At 40.7% G+C, this 25,082-nt stretch overlaps 1 protein-coding gene across 4 annotated transcripts in view; it reads right to left on the bottom strand.

Moving 5' to 3' along the window:
• The window catches only part of FLNA (filamin A), a 186,389-nt gene that overhangs the window by 50,774 nt on the left and 110,533 nt on the right, over window positions 1–25,082 (bottom strand). For 2 of the 4 annotated variants that reach the window (XM_053695961.1, XM_053695963.1), the window contains exons 20-30: window positions 24,013–24,130; window positions 23,625–23,887; window positions 22,202–22,799; window positions 21,942–22,115; window positions 20,142–20,304; window positions 19,869–20,029; window positions 4,064–4,234; window positions 3,840–3,963; window positions 3,600–3,756; window positions 3,331–3,520; window positions 1,691–1,714 (exon numbers count right to left, since the gene is read on the bottom strand). In XM_053695961.1, coding sequence (XP_053551936.1) covers window positions 1,691–1,714; window positions 3,331–3,520; window positions 3,600–3,756; window positions 3,840–3,963; window positions 4,064–4,234; window positions 19,869–20,029; window positions 20,142–20,304; window positions 21,942–22,115; window positions 22,202–22,799; window positions 23,625–23,887; window positions 24,013–24,130 — 2,143 coding nt within the window. The remainder of the gene's footprint in view (window positions 1–1,690; window positions 1,715–3,330; window positions 3,521–3,599; window positions 3,757–3,839; window positions 3,964–4,063; window positions 4,235–19,868; window positions 20,030–20,141; window positions 20,305–21,941; window positions 22,116–22,201; window positions 22,800–23,624; window positions 23,888–24,012; window positions 24,131–25,082) is intronic. The other 2 variants (XM_053695964.1, XM_053695962.1) reach the window with 1 other exon arrangement.

Below are 25,082 nucleotides of genomic sequence, written 5' to 3'. Positions count from 1 at the left end.
AGAGAAAGATTAACAGGTGCAGAGCCAACCAAGTGAGGTTATATTTGCAGCTAGAGTTAGAGAAAGGTTTTTAGGTATAAGCCATACAATGCAGACATGCAATAACTACTAAAAAGGCTCACTTTCTTCCACAAAGTTTAGAAAATTATGGAGTGTTTCTTTGGATCATGGTGGGCGGGAAATCAAGCAAACCATATACAGTGTGCATAGGTTTAACAAAATTGTTTTGCCCAAACAAATTTAAACTAAAGTACTTGAGGCTTTCCGTAAAAATGTGTAAATTAGAGTTTATAGAATTGGTTACTAGAAAGCTTCAGATTGCAGTTGAGTTAGCTCTAAATGCAACCGGAGAACTAGGATGACTAAAAGCATATTCACTATGATCCTTTTTTTTGTCGTTGTGCAAATCTGTTTAATGTCCAAGATCCCTTCCAAACTCCACAAAAAGTCAAAACATGTGGAAAGAAGTTACATAAACCCACCCAAAAGTCTCACGAGCATCATGCTCAGCTTTCTAAAATAGTTGCCACCACCACTAAAGTAACTAAATTGCTAGTCTGATGCTAAAGATTTCTTTCACGAGCTGTAAACAGTCCAGCATGTTCCAGAAAATCACATTATAATGGACAATGAGACTGGGAATAGGTGTTTAAACTATAAAAAGAAAAAAGAGGTTTTACTCCTTTACCCTTAAAAGCTTGGTGTGGACCTAAAACAATTTAAAATCTGTACGGTTTTATTTTAAACACATATATCCATCTTCCAGCAAACCGGTTTTTCAAAGCTTTTCAAGGCACAGGTTGCATAAAGTAAAAATAAAACCAATTAAGAGTCTGGTTTGGAGGCTCTCAAAGACTGCAGTCGGATACCTTTTATTTATACGTTGCCGAGATGGAATAATTCTGTGTGCATAGGGAGTTCATGGGCACAAATCCCTACACACACTAATATTTAGTAAAAATAGGTTATATGTATGTACACATTGCATACTACATACACTTTAATATTGAACATTTTCCCAGTCACAACTGTCGACTTTACTAACACTTTGGTTATTCACAGCTGTAAAGTAATTTCTGGGCAATTTAATGACCCCCCCTTCCAATATACTGAATTATGCTGCTTATAGTCACATACAAGGACTCTTGTTTTAAAGTGAAGCCAAGCACTTTAAGAAACCATGATCACCCAGTTTTGGGAAAACCCATAAAAAGGAACACCAAACACTAATTACATTTCATGCACCGCCCTCTAATCATGGGTGCTGCCATTTTGGAACCTAGGTTACACTGCAGGTATTTGAAGGAGAGTTACTGAACATGTACAAAAAGGTCAGCACTGAAATGTAGTGAAAGATTGCAACATGGCAACACCCATGACTAGAGGGAGGCGGGGCATATATACATACTCAGTGTTCAATGTCCCTTTAAGAGTAACATTTTGATTAGGATTTCTCTATGGAAAATAGGAGCATTCTTCAACTGTTGACAAGGCTTACCAAATATATTTTAGCTGTAAAGCTTTCAAAGTTCCAATAAAAAGGGAAATAATTCTAAAATAATAATGTAATATAAACAGCCGTGAATTGCCAAAATTATAATCCATCACTGCCAGAAAGATCAGCAAAAACAGACCCTCCAAGGCAGCAATTTATTTAAACTTTAAAGTTGTACACCAGCAAGCAGCTTACCTAGCCCGTGACCTCCGATTGACACTGAGGTGAAAGGGCAAAGAGCAAGGAAAACGTCAAGTGAGACACGGTGACAAGTGAGGGTAAATAAAGTGCATCACATCACAAAGAATGTATATCATGACTTGTTATTAAACTGTGTAAGCACTGGGGAGTGTATATCAAAAAGCAAGTGTGAACAGAGCAAACAGGAAGAGAGGGTGTCTACAAGATGGCGTGAAAGGTATTCCACACTGCGCTACAATACTCTAGGTAGCCACAAAAGGTCACATTTCCAGGAATACTGATAACTTTAGTATGTTAAATGTATAATTTAAATTAAGTTTATCCTACTACTGCAGCCTCCAAGTCACTATGGCAACTTGTTTATCCTAAAGTGCTCAATAGCGCGGGTGGTCTCCTGGGCCAACAAGCACTAAGGAGAGCGTTGCCATATTAAAATCTAAGCACAGCAGCCTCTGGATGAAGTGCGTAGTACAAGCGCTGACTTGATTGCTGCAGAAAGGGTTAAGCTTAAATTAAAATATACATACAGCTAGGGAATTGCGATGTTTGACTTATTTCATTAGTCCAAAGCTACTAAAATTATTTTCTTTAGGTTCACTAATTAGTTCCTGAATCCTAATACAGAGTCCTATCTTCTTGTCAAAACAATTATACCATTTAGTTATTGGCATGTTCCTTTAAACTAACTTCTGTATTAACTAAAAATGATCATTTCCAAGCCTTGCAGTAATGCTTAGCCTTTTTGTAAGCTAGGCAGTAAAGCATGGCACTCTTGGAGGCAAAAAGGTGAAGGTCCACCATAAAAAGGACTTGCCATAAAACCAATCTGAGGCCATAAAACCAGAGAATACTTAGTGGGATAAGCTCTTTTGGGTTTGCGGGCGGTTTTATTCCAAAAGGCTAAATAGTATATCTATGGTAGCCTAAAAACACAATAGGCCAGTGTTTGACTCAAGTTAGAATTGCCACCACAGCCATTTTTTCCTAGACAGTTATGAGTTCTACATACTGCAGGGAGGCACATGTATTGTGCCTCTGAAAAGAAAATAGTGCTGCTGGACAACACTAGTCATGTTCCTCCCTGCACAGCCTGCTTCATGTGTAACTCAATGTTCCAGGAGAACATGGCCAAGGTGGCAACCCTAAAAGTCTTTAAGTACCACTAACAGGCCAGATTTTCATGATGTCAACTAGAGCACAGGTAAAATAATCAGCTGAGGGATTAGAGCATGGTTAGTAACCATGGTTACTGATTAGCTATTATTTCAAATGTGCTCTAGGTAAGGTGTCATGAAAGTAGGGCCTGTTAGGGGTACTTGAGAACTGGAGTTGCGAAACAGTGCTGCGGAATCTGTTGGCGCTCTACAAATAACTAATAATAATAATAATAATAACAGTGGCATAAGACAAGGGGGCAGCCTAGAATCCCCAAGTGCACACTACTACAAAATAAAACCAGCCCAGGCAATCATCTTGCCACCCAAATGTACAATACTGAAAGGTTTGGAAATTACATATAAACAAATCCATCACGCATATGTTCCTTTAAGCCTATAGTGTAATTTTGCATAAAAAAGGGGAACCATAACAGAGTGGAATACCTTACATAACCCAAGAAACCTTAAGTTTCATACCTGTTACAGTGCACTTGCTAGCATCGCCTGTGGGTACAGCACGAATGCGGTAAGGAGAATACGGGATCTCATCGCCTCCATATTTGATCAAAATTGTGTACCGGCCAGTCATGTCGGGTACATAAGATACAGTGTAGGTACCATCTTGGTTGTCACGAATGGTAGCTTTCTTGGGTTTGCCTTCTGGATCCTGAATAAGCAGAAGAAGTTAGCCATTGGTCTATTCATTATAAAAAAATAAGTTCCAAACCTAGAAACCAGGCACTTACAGTTATCTGAACAGCAAGAAGGCCTTCCCCAGCATCCTTTGCATCAATTGTAAATTCCACAGGTAGACTAGCAGGTACTCCAGTAGTATTTAATCCTGGCCCACTAGCCTTCACCTTGCTTGCATCATGAGTGGGCAAAACTTTTACTTTGAATGGACTATTGGAAGAAAAATATAAATGAATACATCCACCTAGTTCCCCCCCCCCCCCCGATCTTCTCCAACATGACTAGACACTAACCTGCGAGGAACCTCTTCATCACCATAAAGCACTGAAATGTTGTATGGTCCTTCTCTGCTTGGTACATAGTTTACAGTTTGGACTCCATCCCCATTATCCACAATTTCAACTGGTTCTACAACACCTTTATAGACAAAATATGAGTATGTGTAATAAAAATATATATTTTTTAAAAAATGGCAACCCATAAGATGACATAATAGGGAGAGAAAAAAAAATCTTACCCTTTGGTCCTTGAACTTTGACTTGCAAGGGTGCTACTCCAGCCTTGCTCGTGTCTACACTGAAGGTCTGCGGGACATTTGCTCTAACCAGACCAGGACTAAGTCCTGTACCGGAACATTTCACCTTTGTGCTGTCAACAACATCGCTAACTGGAACTTTGAATGGGCTGCCTGCAATGTCAAAATGTATTTTGCTTTTGATATAGTTCCATTTACAAAATGGTAATATAATTTATGTAGCATGAAGAATTACTGTTCAAATATTGCGGCAATATGGTGCAGTTTAAAAAGACAACATTGTGTACCCAGATAATGTAATAAGCATGCCTTCAACATTGCATCATCATCAGTGGACAACAAAGTCACTAGCTCCTAATGTGGGTGTTTGGAAAAATGTATTGATGCAACATCAGGTTATATAGGCAACATTTTTTGTTAAATGTTGCTTTAAGTCGACGTGATAAGTTGTGTGTGCAGATGTAGACCAGACACCTGCAATATTTACAATTAGCATTTGTGTACCAAGTTACCCAAAAAACAGAATTTATGCTTACCTGATAAATTACTTTCTCCAACGGTGTGTCCGGTCCACGGCGTCATCCTTACTTGTGGGATATTCTCTTCCCCAACAGGAAATGGCAAAGAGCCCAGCAAAGCTGGTCACATGATCCCTCCTAGGCTCCGCCTACCCCAGTCATTCGACCGACGTACAGGAGGAAATATGCATAGGAGAAACCATATGATACCGTGGTGACTGTAGTTAGAGAAAATAATTCATCAGACCTGATTAAAAAAACCAGGGCGGGCCGTGGACCGGACACACCGTTGGAGAAAGTAATTTATCAGGTAAGCATAAATTCTGTTTTCTCCAACATAGGTGTGTCCGGTCCACGGCGTCATCCTTACTTGTGGGAACCAATACCAAAGCTTTAGGACACGGATGAAGGGAGGGAGCAAATCAGGTCACCTAAATGGAAGGCACCACGGCTTGCAAAACCTTTCTCCCAAAAATAGCCTCTGAAGAAGCAAAAGTATCAAATTTGTAAAATTTGGCAAAAGTGTGCAGTGAAGACCAAGTCGCTGCCTTACATATCTGGTCAACAGAAGCCTCGTTCTTGAAGGCCCATGTGGAAGCCACAGCCCTAGTGGAATGAGCTGTGATTCTTTCAGGAGGCTGCCGTCCGGCAGTCTCATAAGCCAATCGGATAATGCTTTTAAGCCAAAAAGAAAGAGGTAGAAGTTGCTTTTTGACCTCTCCTTTTACCAGAATAAACAACAAAGAAGATGTTTGTCTTAAATCTTTAGTGGCCTCTAAATAGAATTTTAGAGCACGGACTACGTCCAAATTGTGTAACAAACGTTCCTTCTTTGAAACTGGATTCGGACACAAAGAAGGTACAACTATCTCCTGGTTAATATTCTTGTTGGAAACAACTTTCGGAAGAAAACCAGGCTTAGTACGCAAAACCACCTTATCTGCATGGAACACCAGATAGGGCGGAGAACACTGCAGAGCAGATAACTCAAACTCTTCTAGCAGAAGAAATTGCAACCAAAAACAAAACTTTCCAAGATAATAACTTAATATCTACGGAATGTAAGGGTTCAAACGGAACCCCTTGAAGAACTGAAAGAACTAGATTAAGACTCCAGGGAGGAGTCAAAGGTCTGTAAACAGGCTTGATTCTAACCAGAGCCTGAACAAACGCTTGAACGTCTGGCACAGCTGCCAGCCTTTTGTGAAGTAAAACAGATAACGCAGAGATCTGTCCCTTCAGAGAACTTGCAGATAATCCTTTCTCCAAACCTTCTTGTAGAAAGGATAGAATCTTAGGAATTTTTATCTTGTTCCATGGGAATCCTTTAGATTCACAACAGAAGATATTTTTTCCATATCTTATGGTAAATTTTTCTAGTTACAGGCTTTCTAGCCTGAACCAGAGTATCTATTACAGAATCTGAAAACCCACGCTTTGATAAAATCAAGCGTTCAATCTCCAAGCAGTCAGCTGGAGGGAAACCAGATTCGGATGTTCGAATGGACCTTGAACAAGAAGGTCCTGTCTCAAAGGTAGCTTCCATGGTGGAGCCGATGACATATTCACCAGGTCTGCATACCAAGTCCTGCGTGGCCACGCAGGAGCTATCAAGATCACCGAAGCCCTCTCCTGATTGATCCTGGCTACCAGCCTGGGAATGAGAGGAAACGGTGGGAATACATAAGCTAGGTTGAAGGTCCAAGGTGCTACTAGTGCATCTACTAGAGTCGCCTTGGGATCCCTGGATCTGGACCCGTAACAAGGAACCTTGAAGTTCTGACGAGAGGCCATCAGATCCATGTCTGGAATGCCCCATAATCGAGTTATTTGGGCAAAGATTTCCGGATGGAGTTCCCACTCCCCCGGATGGAATGTCTGACGACTCAGAAAATCCGCTTCCCAATTTTCCACTCCTGGGATGTGGATTGCAGACAAGTGGCAGGAGTGATCCTCCGCCCATTGAATTATCTTGGTCACTTCCTCCATCGCCAGGGAACTCCTTGTTCCCCCCTGATGGTTGATATACGTAACTGTCGTCATGTTGTCTGATTGAAACCTTATGAATTTGGCCTTTGCTAGATGAGGCCAAGCTTTGAGAGCATTGAATATCGCTCTCAGTTCCAGAATGTTTATCGGGAGAAGAGATAATTCCCGAGACCATAGACCCTGAGCTTTCAGGGGTTCCCAGACCGCGCCCCAGCCCACCAGACTGGCGTCGGTCGTGACAATGACCCACTCTGGTCTGCGGAAGCTCATTCCCTGTGACAGGTTGTCCAGGATCAGCCACCAACGGAGTGAATCTCTGGTCCTTTGATCTACTTGAATCGGAGACAAGTCTGTATAATCCCCATTCCACTGTCTGAGCATGCACAGTTGTAATGGTCTTAGATGAATTCGTGCAAAAGGAACTATGTCCATTGCTGCAACCATCAATCCTATTACTTCCATGCATTGCGCTATGGAAGGACGAAGAACAGAATGAAGTACTTGACAAGAGCTTAGAAGTTTTGATTTTCTGACCTCTGTCAGAAAAATCCTCATTTCTAAGGAGTCTATTATTGTTCCCAAGAAGGGAACTCTTGTTGACGGGGAAAGAGAACTTTTTTCTATGTTCACTTTCCATCAGTGAGATCTGAGAAAGGCTAGGACGATGTCCGTATGAGCCTTTGCTTTTGACAGAGACGACGCTTGAATCAGGATGTCGTCCAAGTAAGGTACTACTGCAATGCCCCTTGGTCTTAGAACCGCTAGAAGGGACCCTAGTACCTTTGTGAAAATTCTCGGAGCAGTGGCTAATCCGAATGGAAGTGCCACAAACTGGTAATGCTTGTCCAGAAAAGCGAACCTTAGGAACTGATGATGTTCCTTGTGGATAGGAATATGTAGGTACGCATCCTTTAAATCCACCGTGGTCATAAATTGACCTTCCTGGATGGTAGGAAGGATCGTTCGAATGGTTTCCATTTTGAACGATGGAACCCTGAGAAATTTGTTTAGGATCTTGAGATCTAAAATTGGTCTGAAAGTTCCCTCTTTTTTGGGAACTATGAACAGGTTGGAGTAAAACCCCATCCCTTGTTCTCCTATTGGAACTGGATGAATTACTCCCATCTTTAACAGGTCTTCTACACAATGTAAGAATGCCTGTCTTTTAATTTGGTTTGAAGATAGAGACCTGTGGAACCTTCCCCTTGGGGGTAGTTCCTTGAATTCCAGGAGATAACCTTGAGAAACTATTTCTAGTGCCCAAGGATCCTGAACATCTCTTGCCCAGGCCTGAGCAAAGAGAGAAAGTCTGCCCCCCACCAGATCCGGTCCCGGATCGGGGGCCATCCCTTCATGCTGTTTTGGTAGCAGTGGCAGGCTTCTTGGCCTGCTTACCCTTGTTCCAGCCTTGCATCGGTCTCCAGGCTGGTTTGGGTTGAGAAGTATTACCCTCTTGCTTAGAGGATGTAGAAGTAGAGGCTGGTCTAGCCTTAAAAGACCTATCCTGAGGAAGGGCGTGGCCCTTTCCCCCGGTGATGTCTGAAATAATCTCTTTCAAATCAGGACCAAACAGTGTTTTACCCTTGAAAGGGATGTTAAGCAATTTTGTCTTGGAAGACACATCCGCTGACCAAGACTTTAGCCGAAGCGCTCTGCGCGCCACGATAGCAAACCCTGAATTTTTCGCCGCTAATCTAGCTAATTGCAAAGCGGCATCTAAAATAAAAGAGTTAGCCAATTTAAGTGCTTGAACTCTGTCCATAACCTCCTCATACGAAGATTCTTTATTGAGCGACTTTTCTAGTTCTTCGAACCAGAAACACGCTGCCGTAGTGACAGGAACAATGCATGAAATTGGTTGTAGAAGGTAACCTTGCTGAACAAACATCTTTTTAAGCAAACCCTCTAATTTTTTATCCATAGGATCTTTGAAAGCACAACTATCTTCTATGGGAATAGTAGTGCGTTTGTTTAGAGTAGAGACCGCCCCCTCGACCTTAGGGACTGTCTGCCATAAGTCCTTTCTGGGATCGACTATAGGAAATAATTTCTTAAATATAGGGGGAGGAACAAAAGGTATGCCGGGCCTTTCCCATTCCTTATTTACTATGTCCGCCACCCGCTTGGGTATAGGAAAAGCATCGGGGGGCACCGGAACCTCTAGGAACTTGTCCATCTTACATAATTTCTCTGGAATGACCAAATTGTCACAATCATCCAGAGTAGATAATACCTCCTTAAGCAGTGAGCGGAGATGTTCTAATTTAAATTTAAATGTTACAACATCAGGTTCAGCTTGTTGAGAAATTTTTCCTGAATCTGAAATTTCTCCCTCAGACAAAACCTCCCTCCTGGCCCCTTCAGATTGGTGTGAGGGTATGTCAGAAACGTTATCATCAGCGTCCTCTTGCTCTTCAGTGTTTAAAACAGAGCAATCGCGCTTTCTCTGATAAGTAGGCATTTTAGATAAAATATTTGCAATAGAATTATCCATAACAGCCGTTAATTGTTGCATGGTAATAAGTATTGGCGCACTAGATGTACTAGGGGCCTCTTGTGTGGGCAAAACTGGTGTAGACACAGAAGGGGATGATGCAGTACCATGCTTACTCCCCTCATCTGAAGAATCAATATAAATATCAATATAAGCTTTTTCAGTGGTTCTTAGCTCCTCACACATGCATCTGCATGCCTTGCTTTCCAAAAACAACTGCGCATTAGTGGCGCGAAAATGAGGCTCTGCCTATTACTAGAGAAGGCCCCCATCTGAAAAAGGTGTCCATACAGTGCCTGCCGTTTTTTAACAACAATCCCCAAGATTATAATAACTATAAAGAGTTATAATCTGCCAAATATGCTTAGCAAAGTAATCGTTTTAGCCCAGAAAAATGTCTACCAGTTTTTTAAGCCCTTATAAAGCCCTTTATTCTTTTACTTAATCTAAGAAAATGGCTTACCGGTCCCCATAGGGAAAATGACAGCCTTCCAGCATTACAAAGTCTTGTTAGAAATGTGGCCAGTCATACCTCAGGCAGAAAAGTCTGCCAACTGCTTCCCCCAACTGAAGTTACTTCATCTCAAAAGTCCTGTGTGGAAACAGCAATCGATTTTAGTAACGTTTGCTAAAATCATCTTCCTCTTACAAACAGAAATCTTCTTCTCTTTTCTGTTTCAGAGTAAATAGTACATACCAGCACTATTTTAAAATAACAAACACTTGATTGAAGAATAAAAACTACATTTAAACACCAAAAAAACTTAGCCATCTCCGTGGAGATGTTGCCTGTGCAACGGCAAAGAGAATGACTGGGGTAGGCGGAGCCTAGGAGGGATCATGTGACCAGCTTTGCTGGGCTCTTTGCCATTTCCTGTTGGGGAAGAGAATATCCCACAAGTAAGGATGACGCCGTGGACCGGACACACCTATGTTGGAGGAATTTAAATATTGTGAAAGCGGTGCTTTTAGAGGTTTGTACTAAGTGTTATGTTGTACATACCTGTTATTAAGAGAGAATTTAAGAAAAAAAAAAAAAAAAGAAAATAAAAAAAATTATGCCTATCTGATAAATTTAATTTAAGATGCTGACTCCATGGATTATCACGTGGGATATATTACCTGTCCACTAGGTGGCAGTAAACACATTGCAGAGCTTTAATCCACCCCATCTCCCAGCATTTCCCTGGCATACTCTGTTATAGATCCAAAGTGGAGCAAATAAAGTGCAAATCAGTAGCTACCGCTATCTTAAGAAAAGTATACTTACCTGATAAATTTGTTTCTTTATAGGATACGGATGAGTCCACGGATTTCATCTTTACTTGTGGGATTACGCCTCCTGGTCAGCAGGAGGCGGCAAAGAGCACCACAGCAGAGCTGTATATATAGCTCTCCCTTCCCTCCCACTCCAGTCATTCGACCAAAGTTACAAAGAGAAAGGAAAAGCCAAGGTGCAGAGGTGTCTGAAGTTTAACAAAAAATAACCTGTCTCAGAACAGGGCGGGCTGTGGACTCATCGTATCTAAAAAGAAACAAATTTATCAGGTAAGCATAAATTTCCTTTTATTTTTAAAGATACGAGTCCACGGATTTCATCCTTACTTGTGGGATACAATACCAAAGCTAGAGTACACGGATGAAACGGGAGGGACAAGACAGGAAAGCTAAACAGAAGGCACCACTGCTTGAAGAACCTTACTCCAAAAACAGCCTCAGCAAACATATCAAATTTGTAAAATTCAGAAAAAATGTGAAGAGAAGACCAAGTTGCAGCTTTGCAAAATCGGGCCAACAGAAGCATATTTATGAATGCCTATGAGGAAACAACGGCCCTTGTGGAATGAGTGAACTCTTTCAGGAGGCTGCTGTCCAGCAGTCTCATATGCAAAACGAATGATACTCTTCAGCCAAAAAGAAAGAGGTAGCCATATCATTCTGACCCCTATGTTTCCTTGAAAAAATAACAGACTATTGTCGAAAATCCTTAGGCGCTTGTAAGTAGAACTGTAAAGCATGAATTACATCAAAATTGTGTAACAGACGTTCCTTCTGAGAAGGATTAGGACACAAGGAAGGAATGACAATCTCCTGATTAATATTCCTGTTTGAAACAACCTTAGGAAGAAACCCAGGTTTAGTACGTAACACCACCTTATCCAAAATGAAAAAGGTAAGAGGAATTATATTGTAATGCCGAAATCTCAGATACTCTTCGAACAGAAGAAACAGCAACCAGAAACAAAACCTTTCCAAGATAACAACTTAATATCTTATGGAATGCATAGGTTCAAACGGAACCCCTTGAAGAACTTTAATAACTAAAGTCAAACTCCAAGGAGGAGCAAGTAGTCTAAACATAGGTCTGATTCTAGTCAGCCTGACAAAAAGATTGCACAACTGGAACATCTGCCAAACGCTTATGTAACAAAATAGATAAAGTAGAGATCAGTCCCTTTAAGGAACTTGCTGATACCCCTTTCTCCAATCCTTCTTGGAGAAAAGACCAAATCCTGCAAATCCTAACCCTACTCCATGAGTAGCCCTTGGATTCACACAAAGAAAGATATTTGCAAAATATATGGCAAATCGTCCTAGTTACAGGCTTACGCGCCTGAATTAAGGTATCTATGACCTAAACAGAGAACCCCCGCTTGGATAAGATTAAGTGTTCAAACTCCAAGCAGACAGTAGCAGAGAAACTAGCTTCAGGTGAAGGAAGGATCCCTGAATGAGAAGGTCCTTCCTCAATGGAAGTTTCCAAGATGGCAGGGATGACATGTCCACCAGATCGGCATACCAAATCCTGCGAGGCCACGCAGGGGCGATGAGGATCACTGATGTCTTCTCCTGTTTGATTCAAGCAACAACTCTGGAGAAAAGAGTAAACAGAAGAAATAGAAATGCTAGGTTAAAGGACCAAGAAACCGCCAAGGCATCTATCAGCTCGGCCTGGAGGTCCCTGGACCTGTATCTCGGGAACTCTGCAATCTGACAAGATGCCATGAGATCCAACTCGGGCCGACCCCATTTGAGAATCATGTTGGAGAATATTTCCGGAAGTTCCCACTCCCATGGAAGAAAAGTCTGCTTAGAAAAACAGTCAACCAGTCGTTCACACCTGGAATGTGGATCGCTGACAATAATGGGCCTGATGAATAGGGCCGAAGCCAACTGAGGTCAGGCCTAAAGGGCATTAAAGATTGCCCTCAGTTCTTGGATGTTGATGGGAAGGAAAAACTCTGTATATGTATTTCCCTTAACGGGAATCAAACCTGAGTTGTCAAAGGTTAAAGCTGTTGCTCTAATTCAGAGCACTTTAAAGCGCCCAGACAGCTCCCCATCCCAAAAGGCTGGTGTCTGCTGTCACAATCACCCAGGAAAGACTGCAAAAACATGCTCTGGGATAGATGATCCAGAGACAACCACCCTTGAAGATAGTCCCTCGTCTCCTGTTGTAGGGTTATTCGAGGAGACAAATCTGTATAATTTCCATTCCACTGCCTGAGCATGCTTAGCTGCAGAGGCCTGATGTGAAACCGAGCAAACCAAATGTCCATTGCCGCCACAATCAATCCGAAAAAAACCTCCATGCACCGAGTCATGGACGAATGAGTAGTGGACTGAAGGGCTCGACATGTATTCAGAATCTTTGACTTTCTGACCTTTGTCAGAAAAATTCTCATGGATATAGAGACGATTAGAGTTCCCAAGAAGGGTACCCTTGTCTTCGGAATGAAAGAACTCTCAGATTTACCTTCCACCCGTGAGTTCTCAGGAAGGATAGCACAGTGTCGGTATGGAACCTTATTTGTAGACAAGCGGACGCCCGGATTAGGATATCATCCAGATAAGGCACCACTGAAATGCCCTGCGGTCTTAGAACCGCCAGCAGAGACCCCAGAACCCCTGTAGAAATTCTGGGTGCCGAGGCCAGACCGAAAGGAAGAGCCACTTACTGAAACTGTTTGTCCAGAAAGGCAAACCTCAGGAACTTGTGATGATCTCTGTGGATAGAAACATACAGATATGCATCCATTAGATCCACTGTCATAAATTGACCCTCCTGTATCAGTGGAAGGATGGTACGACTAAGTGCCATCCTAAAAAATGGAACTCCAAGAAACTTGTATAGACTCTTGAGGTCTTAAGATAGGTTTGAAAGTTCCCTCCTTTTTGGGAACTACAAACAGATTTAAGTAAAAACCCTGCCCCTGTATTGAAACATGACAAATTACTCCCATGGAAGAGAGGTCTCCTACACAATGTAAGAATGCCTCCTTTTGTAGCTGGACTGCAGAGAATCTTAAAAGCAGACACCTGTCCACCTTGAATCCCTGAAACTCTATTTTTAAATTCTCTTAAAATTTCAAAAGAAATCTCCATCATGTCAAGTTTCAACAAGGCCTTCTAGGAACAAATCATTAAAATTCTTGACTCTGAACATACATCTGTATAAGAAGACTCTAACCCCAAGGCTCAGCGAGCTGGGACAGAGAAATCTGAAACCTATCCCATTTTGATAACCTCAATGCAAGAATTTGAAATAAAGGAAATAGCCATTGAAAGCCTTTATCCTATACAGAATCTGATTCAGGGGAGTTTGACATAATAGTATCAGACACAGATGGATGCCATTGTATGAGGTGGGTAAAGCACGAATAATCACCCGCAAGGGTCTCAAGGCACTGCTCAATTCAATCGACCTTGGAAGGATGAGAGGCTGAATGGACCTCTCCGGAGATCGAACCTGCAACCCTTGGGCTGCTACAGAGCTCAGCCACAGTGCCTTGTGCTGAGCCATCTGCTGTTTTCCAACCTTCATCCCTATAACCTTTTAAAAATCCAGCTATTTTCTAATAAAAAAGTAGTTTTCTTCGTAGACTGGAAACTACTCCCTTCACCTTAAATAACGTCTGCCCAGCCTCTTAGCTAAGTCGGTTATGGAAAACAGCTCTTTAAGTATAGGGAATGCACGATATGCAAAGAAAAACTCCGGACGTAGCATGAGAGGAAGCGCAGGGTACTGCATGTGTGCCCTAACATTTTGTGGACACTATCTGTTTGTTGGCATAAAGTGACACTGTCAACATTCGCCCAAATAGCAAACGCCTTAAAAGGAGGTTTAAAAAAAAAAGCGTTAGACACTTAAGTTTTGTTTTTATTAAAAGAAAAAAATTAGCTTTTTTCTGTCAGAAACAATCTAATTAGCATGGCAATCTTGCTGTTAATAGACAACGCTATGTACCGTAAAGCAAGCATGTCTTGTGCAACATTTTCATATGAAGAGTGCAAAGAACCGCAGAGCACTTCATGTGGGCCAGAAAAAAAGCACTTTTTGGACATTATGAGAAATTTGTGGCATGTACTGACCAATGTCAACGGACTCCTAAACCCCAATTGCTTTAGGAGTATTACTAATAAAAATTGACACACGAAAAGATGTTAGTGTCTCTTTAAAGTAAATCTTGTGTGCTTCAGACCTATGCTAAGAAAACAGTCTCCTGCAGTGTTCTCGATAAATAACAGTAGTGGAAACATGTAAACAGAGAACCCTGCACTGTAGGGTCTTTTTGAAACAAACTGACTTATGTCTGAATATCTAAATTTTATATATGAAGACTTACTGGTGAAACATCTTGTGAACCCCAGAACACTGCCGGAGTTCTCTAAAGGACCAGTTAGACCTTCTGTTTAAGAGTCTAACAGCCATAGCGCTAACTAAGCACAACACTGTATATCCAGCCCCCTCTACCGGAAACTAAGAGGAGAAGGAACTTAAACAGAACTAAAAGGCTCTAAAAAACCTGCTGTCTGAAAATCGGAAGCACCAAATAAGTGCTGCGCCATTAAAATGGCGCCAAGCAAGCTCCGCCCCTCATGGGCGTTTCAACAATCCACTTGCGGTCGCCATTATTGGGCTAAACGACCGGGATCAAAACAAGCTGCGTAGCTCCTTTTCCCCTCATGTCTAGGAAGCTGCTTAGCCCATTAAACACCTTCACACTGAGTTGTACATAAGTCAGGCGGTATTAACAATCCTCTCCCGGTCGTCATTAATCTAAACAACCAGAGGCAAAATAACAGGTTGCTTATCTCCCTGCACCTATGTCTAGGAAGCTGCATAGCCCATATTTCCAGCCCTGAACTCTGTCGCAACACTGAGCTTTGCACAATATAAAAGGCAGACAGAATAAACCCTCCCAGTCGGCTACTTTATAAAACCGCCGGGGGAGACAAGTCACATGTCCCCAGTGCCAGCATCCAAAAACTGCCCAGAGTCCCCTAGAACCATTAGAACTGCATCAATGTTAACCCATAGAAGGAGCCCCAATGTGATGAGGTCTGTGTCAAAAAAAAAAAGTGCTTAATCTTTTTCTGAGACTTCTTGTACCTCAGAAACAAAGTCAGCACTTACCTCATCTTCTGCCTGGCAGCAAGGCAGGCTCCAGGTGTAAGAGGTCATATCCCTCCCATGGACCTGAGAATGAAGAGAAAGTCCTGAGTTAGAATCTCTCAGGTTTTCCAAAGGCAGGGCAGCATTAATATATGGGAGGCACAGTGAGAATTGTCCCACAAGTTCCCATTGCTCTAAAGCCACCAAATGCTCTATTGTAGAGACTGATCTGGTCTAGGCTACACCCCAGAACAAAGTAGCCCACTTTGGCACTATTTTAAAAATAATAAACTCTTGATTGAAGAATCTAAACTAGCACCTCACTTTACCTCTTCCTATCACTAACACAGGCAAAGAGAATGACTGGGATGGGAGGGAAGGGAGGAGCTATATATACAGCTCTGCTGTGGTGCTCTTTGCCTCCTCCTGCTGACCAGGAGGCATAATCCCACAAGGATGAAATCCGTGGACTCATCGTATCTTTAAAAAGAAAGATGATTTTATCAAGGATAATTTAGGTATCCTTTCATATGATGGTAAGAATCCATAAATTACCACATGTGGAATCTGAAAATCCAAGCATTGAAATTCATGAGATCACAGGAATAAGAATGGGCTAAGACATTAAGGATGAGATTAATTGTATGCAAAAGGCTACCTCATCCATGGAATAAATATTTAAAAAGTATGAGAACCAGGTATCAGATTTACAAATCTGGTCAAGAGAAGCATTATTATTTAGAAAGGCTTAAGAAAGTAGCCTTTGCCGAGTCCAGAAAAGTGAAAAAAAAATATAAAGGAGGTAGAAGTCTTAAGTCTACAGATATCCCAAGATAAACTTAAGCTCAAATGGCATCTAAGGAGACGCTCCTTAGAATTCTTATGAACTGGACACAGACACCACAACCTCTTCTATTTGATACGGTTTGTAGAAACTGCCTAGGATTATAAATGAATATTCTTAGTTGCCCACTAAGCCAGATAAATACACATGGGAAAGGGCTTCTTCACTATCAAGGTCTCAACATTGAACAGCATTTCCCAGCCAAAATCAGGTCTTCATTCCGCCAGGCATTCAAAGCTAAGGTCTGAATCGGATGCCCATTCCTGCTAGACTCCGTCTTACACTAGGGAATAGCAAAAAAAAAAAGAAAAAAAAAAAAAGAAAATCTTGAACCACCAAGGAGTCACTAAGTAATCCACCAGAATCGCCTGAGGTTCCCAGCATCTGGCATAATAGAATATTGTTCAATTGAGAGGTCATCCGATCTCTTGCCTTCCAAAAGTGTCTTCAATCTCCAAAACCTCCTGATATAATAACCATTCCCCCTGATGGAAACACTGGTTACTTAGATTAACCCACTACTAATTTTTTTTTTCCTTTTACAATGAAAACATATCCCTTGGTATCAGTACCATGACTTACTAGAGTGACAGAATGCATATTTATAAAACAAAATTACTTAAATCTTGCTAAAATGCCTAAATTAGTCTTCTACACCCTAAGGGCCACGTTAAAGTGAAGTTAAAGTCAGTCCCTTTTGAACACGTATATACATTCTTTAACCTTAATTTATCAATATTGCTAAGTTTTGTCAATTATTATTGCTCAATTTTTTATATATTTTTTCCTACCGTTGCCACACTAACTCCGCACATCTGCTACTTCCTAGATTTGTGTGTGTTGACGTATAGAGCGGTCCCATCCACTCTATACGTAGCTCAAATGCACATTCACAATGATCTTTTGTATTGCGCATGAGCAAATCCCAGATTCCTAACTCTACTGCGCATGCGATTCTCAGCGATATCCGTCTCCAACACGCAGTCTATGCCGACGACGTACAAGCGTTACTCCCTGGAAAAACAAATGTGCATGCGCGACAAAAGGGCGCGCGCTCCTAATCGAAGGTGGAAAAAAGTTGCGCATGCACTGTAGAATAGGCAGATGACATTGCTTGATGGCCGCCTAACGGCCAGTTTCAATTGGGTATCTAAAAAAAAAGTAACCCACATCTAAAAAAAAACCCACAAACTGTTTGAATTCGGCTAGTGTCAATAAAATAGCGGCGATAAATTTATTTAAAGATAAGTTGGGAAGAAATGATGAATGAAAGTCCTATTATTGAACAAAGTATTATTGAAGATCGCAACCCAGGAAAGCTTACCTTCACTTTAACAGTGTATGCCAATATTCTGTAAATAACCAGAGCGCTGTCAAATGTAAATATTCTACTTGCAACACCTTCCTCGTGGCAGCTACAGACTGCATTCAATAGAAGGCCCATCCAAAGAGTTGCAAGCACAGATCCCAGGTTCTAGAAAGGAGCAGAACACTATAGACCAGGGGATTGGCAGATATTTGCATTTCTCCTGAAGGCCCATGACCTCTCCACAAAGGGAGATTTCTCACACTGTCCTGCTTAATTCCTGCCCACCCCTCTGTCCACTAGATAGAGGGAGAAAATGGACCTTAGATCAGTTTGTCTTCACCTTGCCTAGGGGTTCTCAAAGTTTCACTTACACATTGCGGACGGCAAACATAAGTGAGGATCTCAGAGGAGTGTTGAGAGATGCGGGTGGAGCAAAGCTCTGCAACGTAGGGGATATTTAGTCTTCTCCTGTGTCAGGAAATATTTCTCACATGTGAATTAATTGACTCTCACCCTCCCAAGAAAGAATAGAAAGCCAGAAAGAAGAGTGAAAAATGATATGGGCATGTTCTTATGTCACTAAAATGTGATAATCCATTTTATAGATTTGAATAAACCACATTTTGTTTCGACTCAGACCTGAGCATTTGGATATCAAAGACCATTAAATTACTATTTGGTGTAGTCACTTCCCACTACACTATTTTTTGTAGATCTGCAACCAAAATGTTTAAAGCAACAGATAGACTACATTGTAATTTAACTATCCCTGAGAGGAGACCATCCAAGTCAGAGCTTTCCAAACTTCATGTTGGTGACACTTTTTAGACCATCATTTCACGATAGTAATTCAGTTGTACTAGCAAACAGGAGGTTAAACTAACTTGTTTTAAGAGATACAGACATACATTATATAACAAAATGTATTTACAAGCAACAGTATGAATGTGCAAGACTTAAAAACAATGTTTAACACCAATAACTACTTGCTATGTTAATGGGATATATGAGGTTGATGGGATGAACAGTTTCTGAACATTTGGTGGAATATTAGACACTCGCATTTCATCATCATGCAGCAATCCCACTCACTGACTACACATGCAGTCACAAGCAGATTGAGGAGACTACATGTGCAGTCACGAGCCAATGTGCCATCAAAGCCGCCAATGGGAATAGTTTGTTCCCACTAAGCTGCGTAGCAAGCTGGCGGAAAGCAAAAAAAAAAAATTGAAATAAAAAAAAAAAAAAAATTTGTGCTGAAGCGGGGACACCTACACACTGACCAGATTTTAAGTATATCCAAGTAAAAGAACAAGCATGTCTATTAGTCTCCAAAAACAGACCCATTACCAAGACGCACCAACAGCTGACAACCCTGTTTATATGTCTGATAAGTATTTTAAATAACCGCTAATATTATAAGTAATAACATTTCATTACATTAATGCATGTTCAAGTCTACAGCTTTATCAAAACTGTATTCAATGGCACAAACTTACCAAAATGTCATTACCCTACTTAAATGCGATTTAACCAAAGAATTGTAATTTTGGTTAGAAAATAGGAATTTTAAATTGAGGCCGGCTTGTAACCTGAAAGCTAAGTGAGCATTCGGAAGCATCCAAAATGCGATAGGTGGCCGCTCATGCCGTTTGGCTCTTTCAGAGTCAGTTATTCTAGTGAGATTACAAAACACTAAGATCTGGATTTGCACAGATATTCGTGCGTTGCACTTTCGCCAGAATAGGGCTCAGAAAAGAGCCAAATAGGACGAGCGGCTGCCTTAATTCTGAGCACAGACTGACCCGGAACAGATATTTGGAGATGTTGTACCCTTGAAAAAGATCTGTTAAGACCTAAATGCAAGCTGAATCAGTGCTAAATCTCCTTAAGGTAATAGGAGTTTCATTAACTGCACATGTGCAAACAGTTCATGATATATCTGCATATTAGTTTGTGATTGGTTAGCAAGGGTTCTCTTGTTCTACAGGACAAGGAAACGAGTGAAAAGAAAAATATGCTTAGACAAAAAAAAAAGCTGCATTCTTCATTGCATAATCCTCAGATACAAAGGTACATTGCTATGTAGCTTACAAATTGTATTTAATGCCCCTTAAAGTGTTCTAACACTGGCAAGTTTTACTATTTACTTTATGAACCTTTCAAAAGTAGAAGGCAATAGATTGTAATTTTAGTATGTGAAGTCTTAAATAAATCGGCAGAACAATCTCACCTGGAACCTGCTGTCCACCATATGTGATGTTTACATTGTATGTGCCAGGCTCATATGGGATATATTCCACAGAACAGCTGCCATCTTTGTTATCCGTGCAAGAGATCTTTGCTTCTGATGGACCCTCAACAGCCAAACCCAAACCACCAGAGCCAGATCCTCTAAAGGATGAAAGAGAACACAAGAACACGGGTAAGCATATACCTTAGATCACAAATTTGAGCATTTAACTCCTAAATGGGATTTTAATAGCTACAAGTTAGATGTAGTCACCTTGTCTCCACTGTAAATTTGTTGGGTTTGTTTGTGGTTCCGCTTTGGATCCCAGGACCATGTACTCTGACTCTGGTTGGGTCACAGCCTTCTGTCACTGGAACCCTGAATGGACTGTTTGGTGTGGGGCTTCCATCATAAGAAACATCAACAGTATGGATCCCTGAGTGGAACAAATTTAAAAATATATATATTTCTTTGCAATTGGTCTGCCTCGTCCAAACTACAAAGAAAAGCTCTGTCCTATTAATGGCTTATCTGTCAAAGTATAGGTGAGAAAGGGCAGATAAATGAAGCTGTGCGCAAAACTGTCACCTACTAATTAAACCACCATTTTCTTATGACCCAGTGTCACAGCAATAGGGCATTATTGCCTCATATACAAACCATGAAAACACCTTTTATTGTCATGGAAGTTACCAGTAATCTTTTTGTAAATCAATACCAATATGCTAAATTACTTGAAAGTGATGCAGCATAACTAAAAAAAGCAGACATTAAAATATCACCTGAACATCTCTAGATAAAAAGGAGATATTTATCCTTAAAATTTCTTCAGCTCACCAGAGTAAGGGTGCTGTGAACAATTCTATTTTAACTGCAAGTTGTGAGGGAAAAAAACCCAACAATAGTCTATCGACAGTGCTGAGGTCATGCATCCGTAATCAATAGATTTCATAGTAAACTTCGTTAAACTAAATAGGAAAATAACATGACTGTGCCTGCACATGCCAGATGCACACTCCACTGCAAGTCCCGGGACTAGCATTCTGATTGGCTGCTTGAAATCTCTTTACAGTGTGGTGTAAATACTCAAGTTTTAAAGTAAATATCTTTAAATAGAGATGTTCAGATGAGTTTCTAGTCTGCTTTTTAGAGCTATGCTGCATTGCTTTCAAGTGCTTCAACATTTGGGTATCCTGTCCTTTTAACTGAATCCTAGTAGCATTAATGGCATGCTAGAAAGTAGGGTTGCACCGATACCGATACTAGTATCGGTAACGATACCAAGTATTTGCATGAGTACTTGTATTTGTGTAAATGCACCGATACTTAAACCGATACCTCCACTTCCTACCCATATGCTATCTTGTGACGTTTTTTCAAACTGCATGTTCACATTTCATTTTAAGCTGGAGTGGAGACTAAACTAGAAATTGTTTACTATTGTTCTGCCAATACAAATTGTTATTTGTATTTTTGTAGGAGAGATCACTGTACCTCGTTCAGACAAACCCCTGAAGTACTGGGCAGTTAATAAACTGAGATTTCTAGCACTGGATAAAATGGCCCAAAAGTATCTTTCTGCCCCATGCAGTAGCGTGGAAAGTGAAAGACTGTTCAACTTAGAGTCGAACCTCCTTACTGATAGCAAAAACAGTTCTCATCTTGCACAATTATGTTCAAAACATACTGTACTCTGAGGAACATCCATAGCCTTAGATTATATAATTGCAGAAGAGTACTCATAGGACAAATTAAGTTAATTCCAATGAACACTTAACCTGAAATTATAGGACTAGATTTAGATTACATTTAATTGGTAAGCTTTACCAATGCTATGTTCACATTTCCAATTCCATAGACTTTAATGTAGTAGGACATGTAATGGGATCATTGGTAAAGCTTTCCAGTCAAATGAAATCCAGCCCATAGTGTTGTTCCCCATGATTAAAAAAAGTATCGGTAATTGGTATCGGCGAGTATTTGAAAACAAGTATCGGTCTTAAAAAAATGGTATCGGTGCAACTCTACTAGAAAGGTTTCCCTTGGAAAGCAAAGCTCAATTTTAGCACACACCTTCCTCATAAGGAGTATATTCCACTTTATAGGTGCCATCTCCATTGTCCTGCACATAGGCATCAGTCAAATTGCCAGATGGATTTGAAACCCTAGTCTTTATGTATGGTCCTCCTGCTTTAGAGACTGCCCTTGCATCCACATTGAATTCTGTAGTAGCTTCTCTGAAAACTCCTGAAAGGACACAGAGCTAAAATCAATCATCATGCCACAAAACATAAAATCGCAATAAAATATACATGTCAATTACATGCACGTACCTTTACCCTCCACTCCAGGTCCATACACTTTTACTCCAGTGGTATCAATGGCTGGTTTGACTTGTAATTTGCTGGGGAAGTTGGGTATCATCTCCCCTCCATACTTTATTGTAATGGTGTAAACTCCTGGATACAACGGGATATAAGTGATCGTATACGTTCCATTTCCGTTATCCTGAATATGTACCTCGGCCTGCATGCCATTGTCGGATATAATTTCAATTGTCAGTTCAGCAGTGCCGGCATTGGAGCAGTCCACGTCAAACTTGCCAGCTTCACCAACTTGGGCATGTTCTAGTCCTGGACCAGAGCAGGTAACTTTTGAAGGATCAAAGCCTGACTCAATTTTTGATTTGAAAGGAGAGCCAGGAATGTGAGTGTCAGCAAAAAGAATATTAATATTGTAATCTCCAGGTTCTGTGGGTAAGTAGTTGACAGAACAGGTGCCATCGCCATTGTCCAGACATTCTATCTTGGCTTCACAAGGACCTTCAACAGTCAAACCAAGACCTCCAAGTCCTGCTCCTTTGGTGTCGATGGAGAAGGGAGCTAGAGCACCAACGTTACCACCTTTAAGACCAGGACCATAAGCTTTAACCTGGAGAATAAATTAATTTAGTATTAAAATCAAAAGTGACATTTGAAATTGTAATCACGAACCTTTAATTTAGGCAGAACATGCAATTAAATACACTTAAATATTTTTTCTTGGTTCTCTCTATAGTATTTTTTAAAGGGTATCCAAAGGTAGGCTCAAAAAACGTGCACGTCCATAAACATTGTTAGAAACACTGCTGCCATAGTGCACGCCCATGAGCCTACTTAAGTATGCCCTCCAAAAGGGCACAAGTTAAGAAAACTTAATGAACTGGAAAGTTTTTTTTAAGGCACAGTAATGTCAAAAAAGGATTTCATGATTCAGAGCATGTTATTTTAAATAAACTTTCTAAATTTACTTAGATTATCTATTTTGCTTTGTTCTCTTGGAATCCTATGTTGAAAATCTTACATAGACTCAGAAGCAGCAATGCAGTGCTAGGATCTAGCTGCTGATTGGTGTCTTAACATTTATGCCAGTTACTGGTTCACTAGATGTAATCAGCTAGCTCCCAGAAGTACAGTGCTGCTAACGCAACCAAGGATACCAAGAGAATGAAGCCAAGGTAAACTGGAAAACTATATGCTCTTAATCACGAAAGACATTGTGTTTCATGTCCATATAATGGCACTCAGAATCATGAAAGTTTTTTTAGGTCCGTTTCATAGCAACATTTTAAAACCTGTATCAATACATATCCAAAAAAAAAAAAAGTTTGCGTACTCAAACATTGATTTCATAGGGTGAGAAAAAAAACAAGTCCTGTTTATTTAAAGCTTGCTATAAGAGGAGCTACCTTTCTACAAGTGAGCAAGAGATCTGTACCTTTGAGGGGTTGGTTGGGGGAACACCTTCCACAGGAAATGGACTTCCTGGAACTGGGACCCCATCATAGGTCACTTCCACCTCATATGGGCCTTCATCCCGGGGGATAAATTTAACAGTGCTGTTATCTGGGCTCAATCCTTGTTCCACTTTGGTGGGAACTAGCTTGTTAGACGGGCCAGTGATTTTGGCAGCAACTTTGCCCTGGCCTCCAGCACCTTTGGATTTCACTGTAAATTCTTGATCTTTGCCAACCTCCACCTCTGCAATAGAAAGTACACAGATGCCTATAGTAAGAATTTGAATGTGTACAGATACATATATACACATACACATATATACACACACACTTTTTTTAATATACAAAATTAAAATTGAGTGCACTTACTATCTCCAAGTCCAGAAACCTTGATCTTACTGAGATCCAAAGTTTGTGCAATGCTCACTGGGAAAGGACTCTTTGGAATATGGTCACCGCCATAGGTCACATTTACACCCAAGTTACCCTAAGACAGAAAAAACAAATCAGTTTCTAGAAACAATTTAAAAATGGTTAAAAAAACCCCAAAACTCTTAAATGCACAGAATTCTATATAATCTGGGTGCAATGGAAAATTAAGCTTGCATGATTCATATAGAGCTGCACACACATTGGTCTCTTGTGATTGGCTAACTAGATGCGTTCCGCTAGATGTCTGTAGTACAGTGCGGTGTCATCAGAATAGAACAAGAGAATGAAGCAAATTTGATAATAAAAATACATTGGAAAGTTATTTAAAATTGTATGTTCTATTAAAATCACGAAAGAAAAAAAAATGGGGTTTCCTGTTCCTTTAACATAGTCTGAAAAAGTTTACACTGCATTATCACCTTGCTTGCTACAATTGTTTTTTAAAAGCTACACCCCAACCACCACTTGCTTTATGGGGAGGAGTCTTCACATTTGTTACCCGAGTAGACAGCTAGCCTTGATCGTTTTGTTAGCAAACTCGTTTTGAAATGTGTAATAGATAGGTGCAGTCTGCAGTTTTGTTCCCAGCCGAACGTGGAAGTAGGAGGTTATTTTCCGTATTCGGCACTTTTCAGAGCCGAATATCCTCTTGTGGAAGTGAAACACTGCAAGATCTGGTTTTGACAGAGATCTTAGCGTTTCACTAGCGCAAGAGGATATGCGGCTCCGAATAGAGCCAAAGACTGAAAATAACCTCCTTTCACGTTAGTCAGGGAATGAAACTGCAGACAGCTAATCTGGAATCCTCTCTGCTGAAGCACGTTTGGGACATTATGTTTCAGGGTTAGCCTGCTAAATTCTCAGAACTGGAAAATCCACAACTTAAACTTCAAGACCAGGGAAAGGGGCCAAAATAAAAGGTTCAGAGTAAAAACAAGTTTGCAATATAATTTCATTAACGTTAAAGGGGCATGAATCCAACCTCCTTTTTAGCTTGAGCACTCACG

Source organism: Bombina bombina, chromosome 12 (assembly GCF_027579735.1).
Source record: "Bombina bombina isolate aBomBom1 chromosome 12, aBomBom1.pri, whole genome shotgun sequence".
Lineage (NCBI taxonomy): Eukaryota > Metazoa > Chordata > Amphibia > Anura > Bombinatoridae > Bombina > Bombina bombina.
This window is presented reverse-complemented; position numbering and strand designations above follow the sequence as displayed.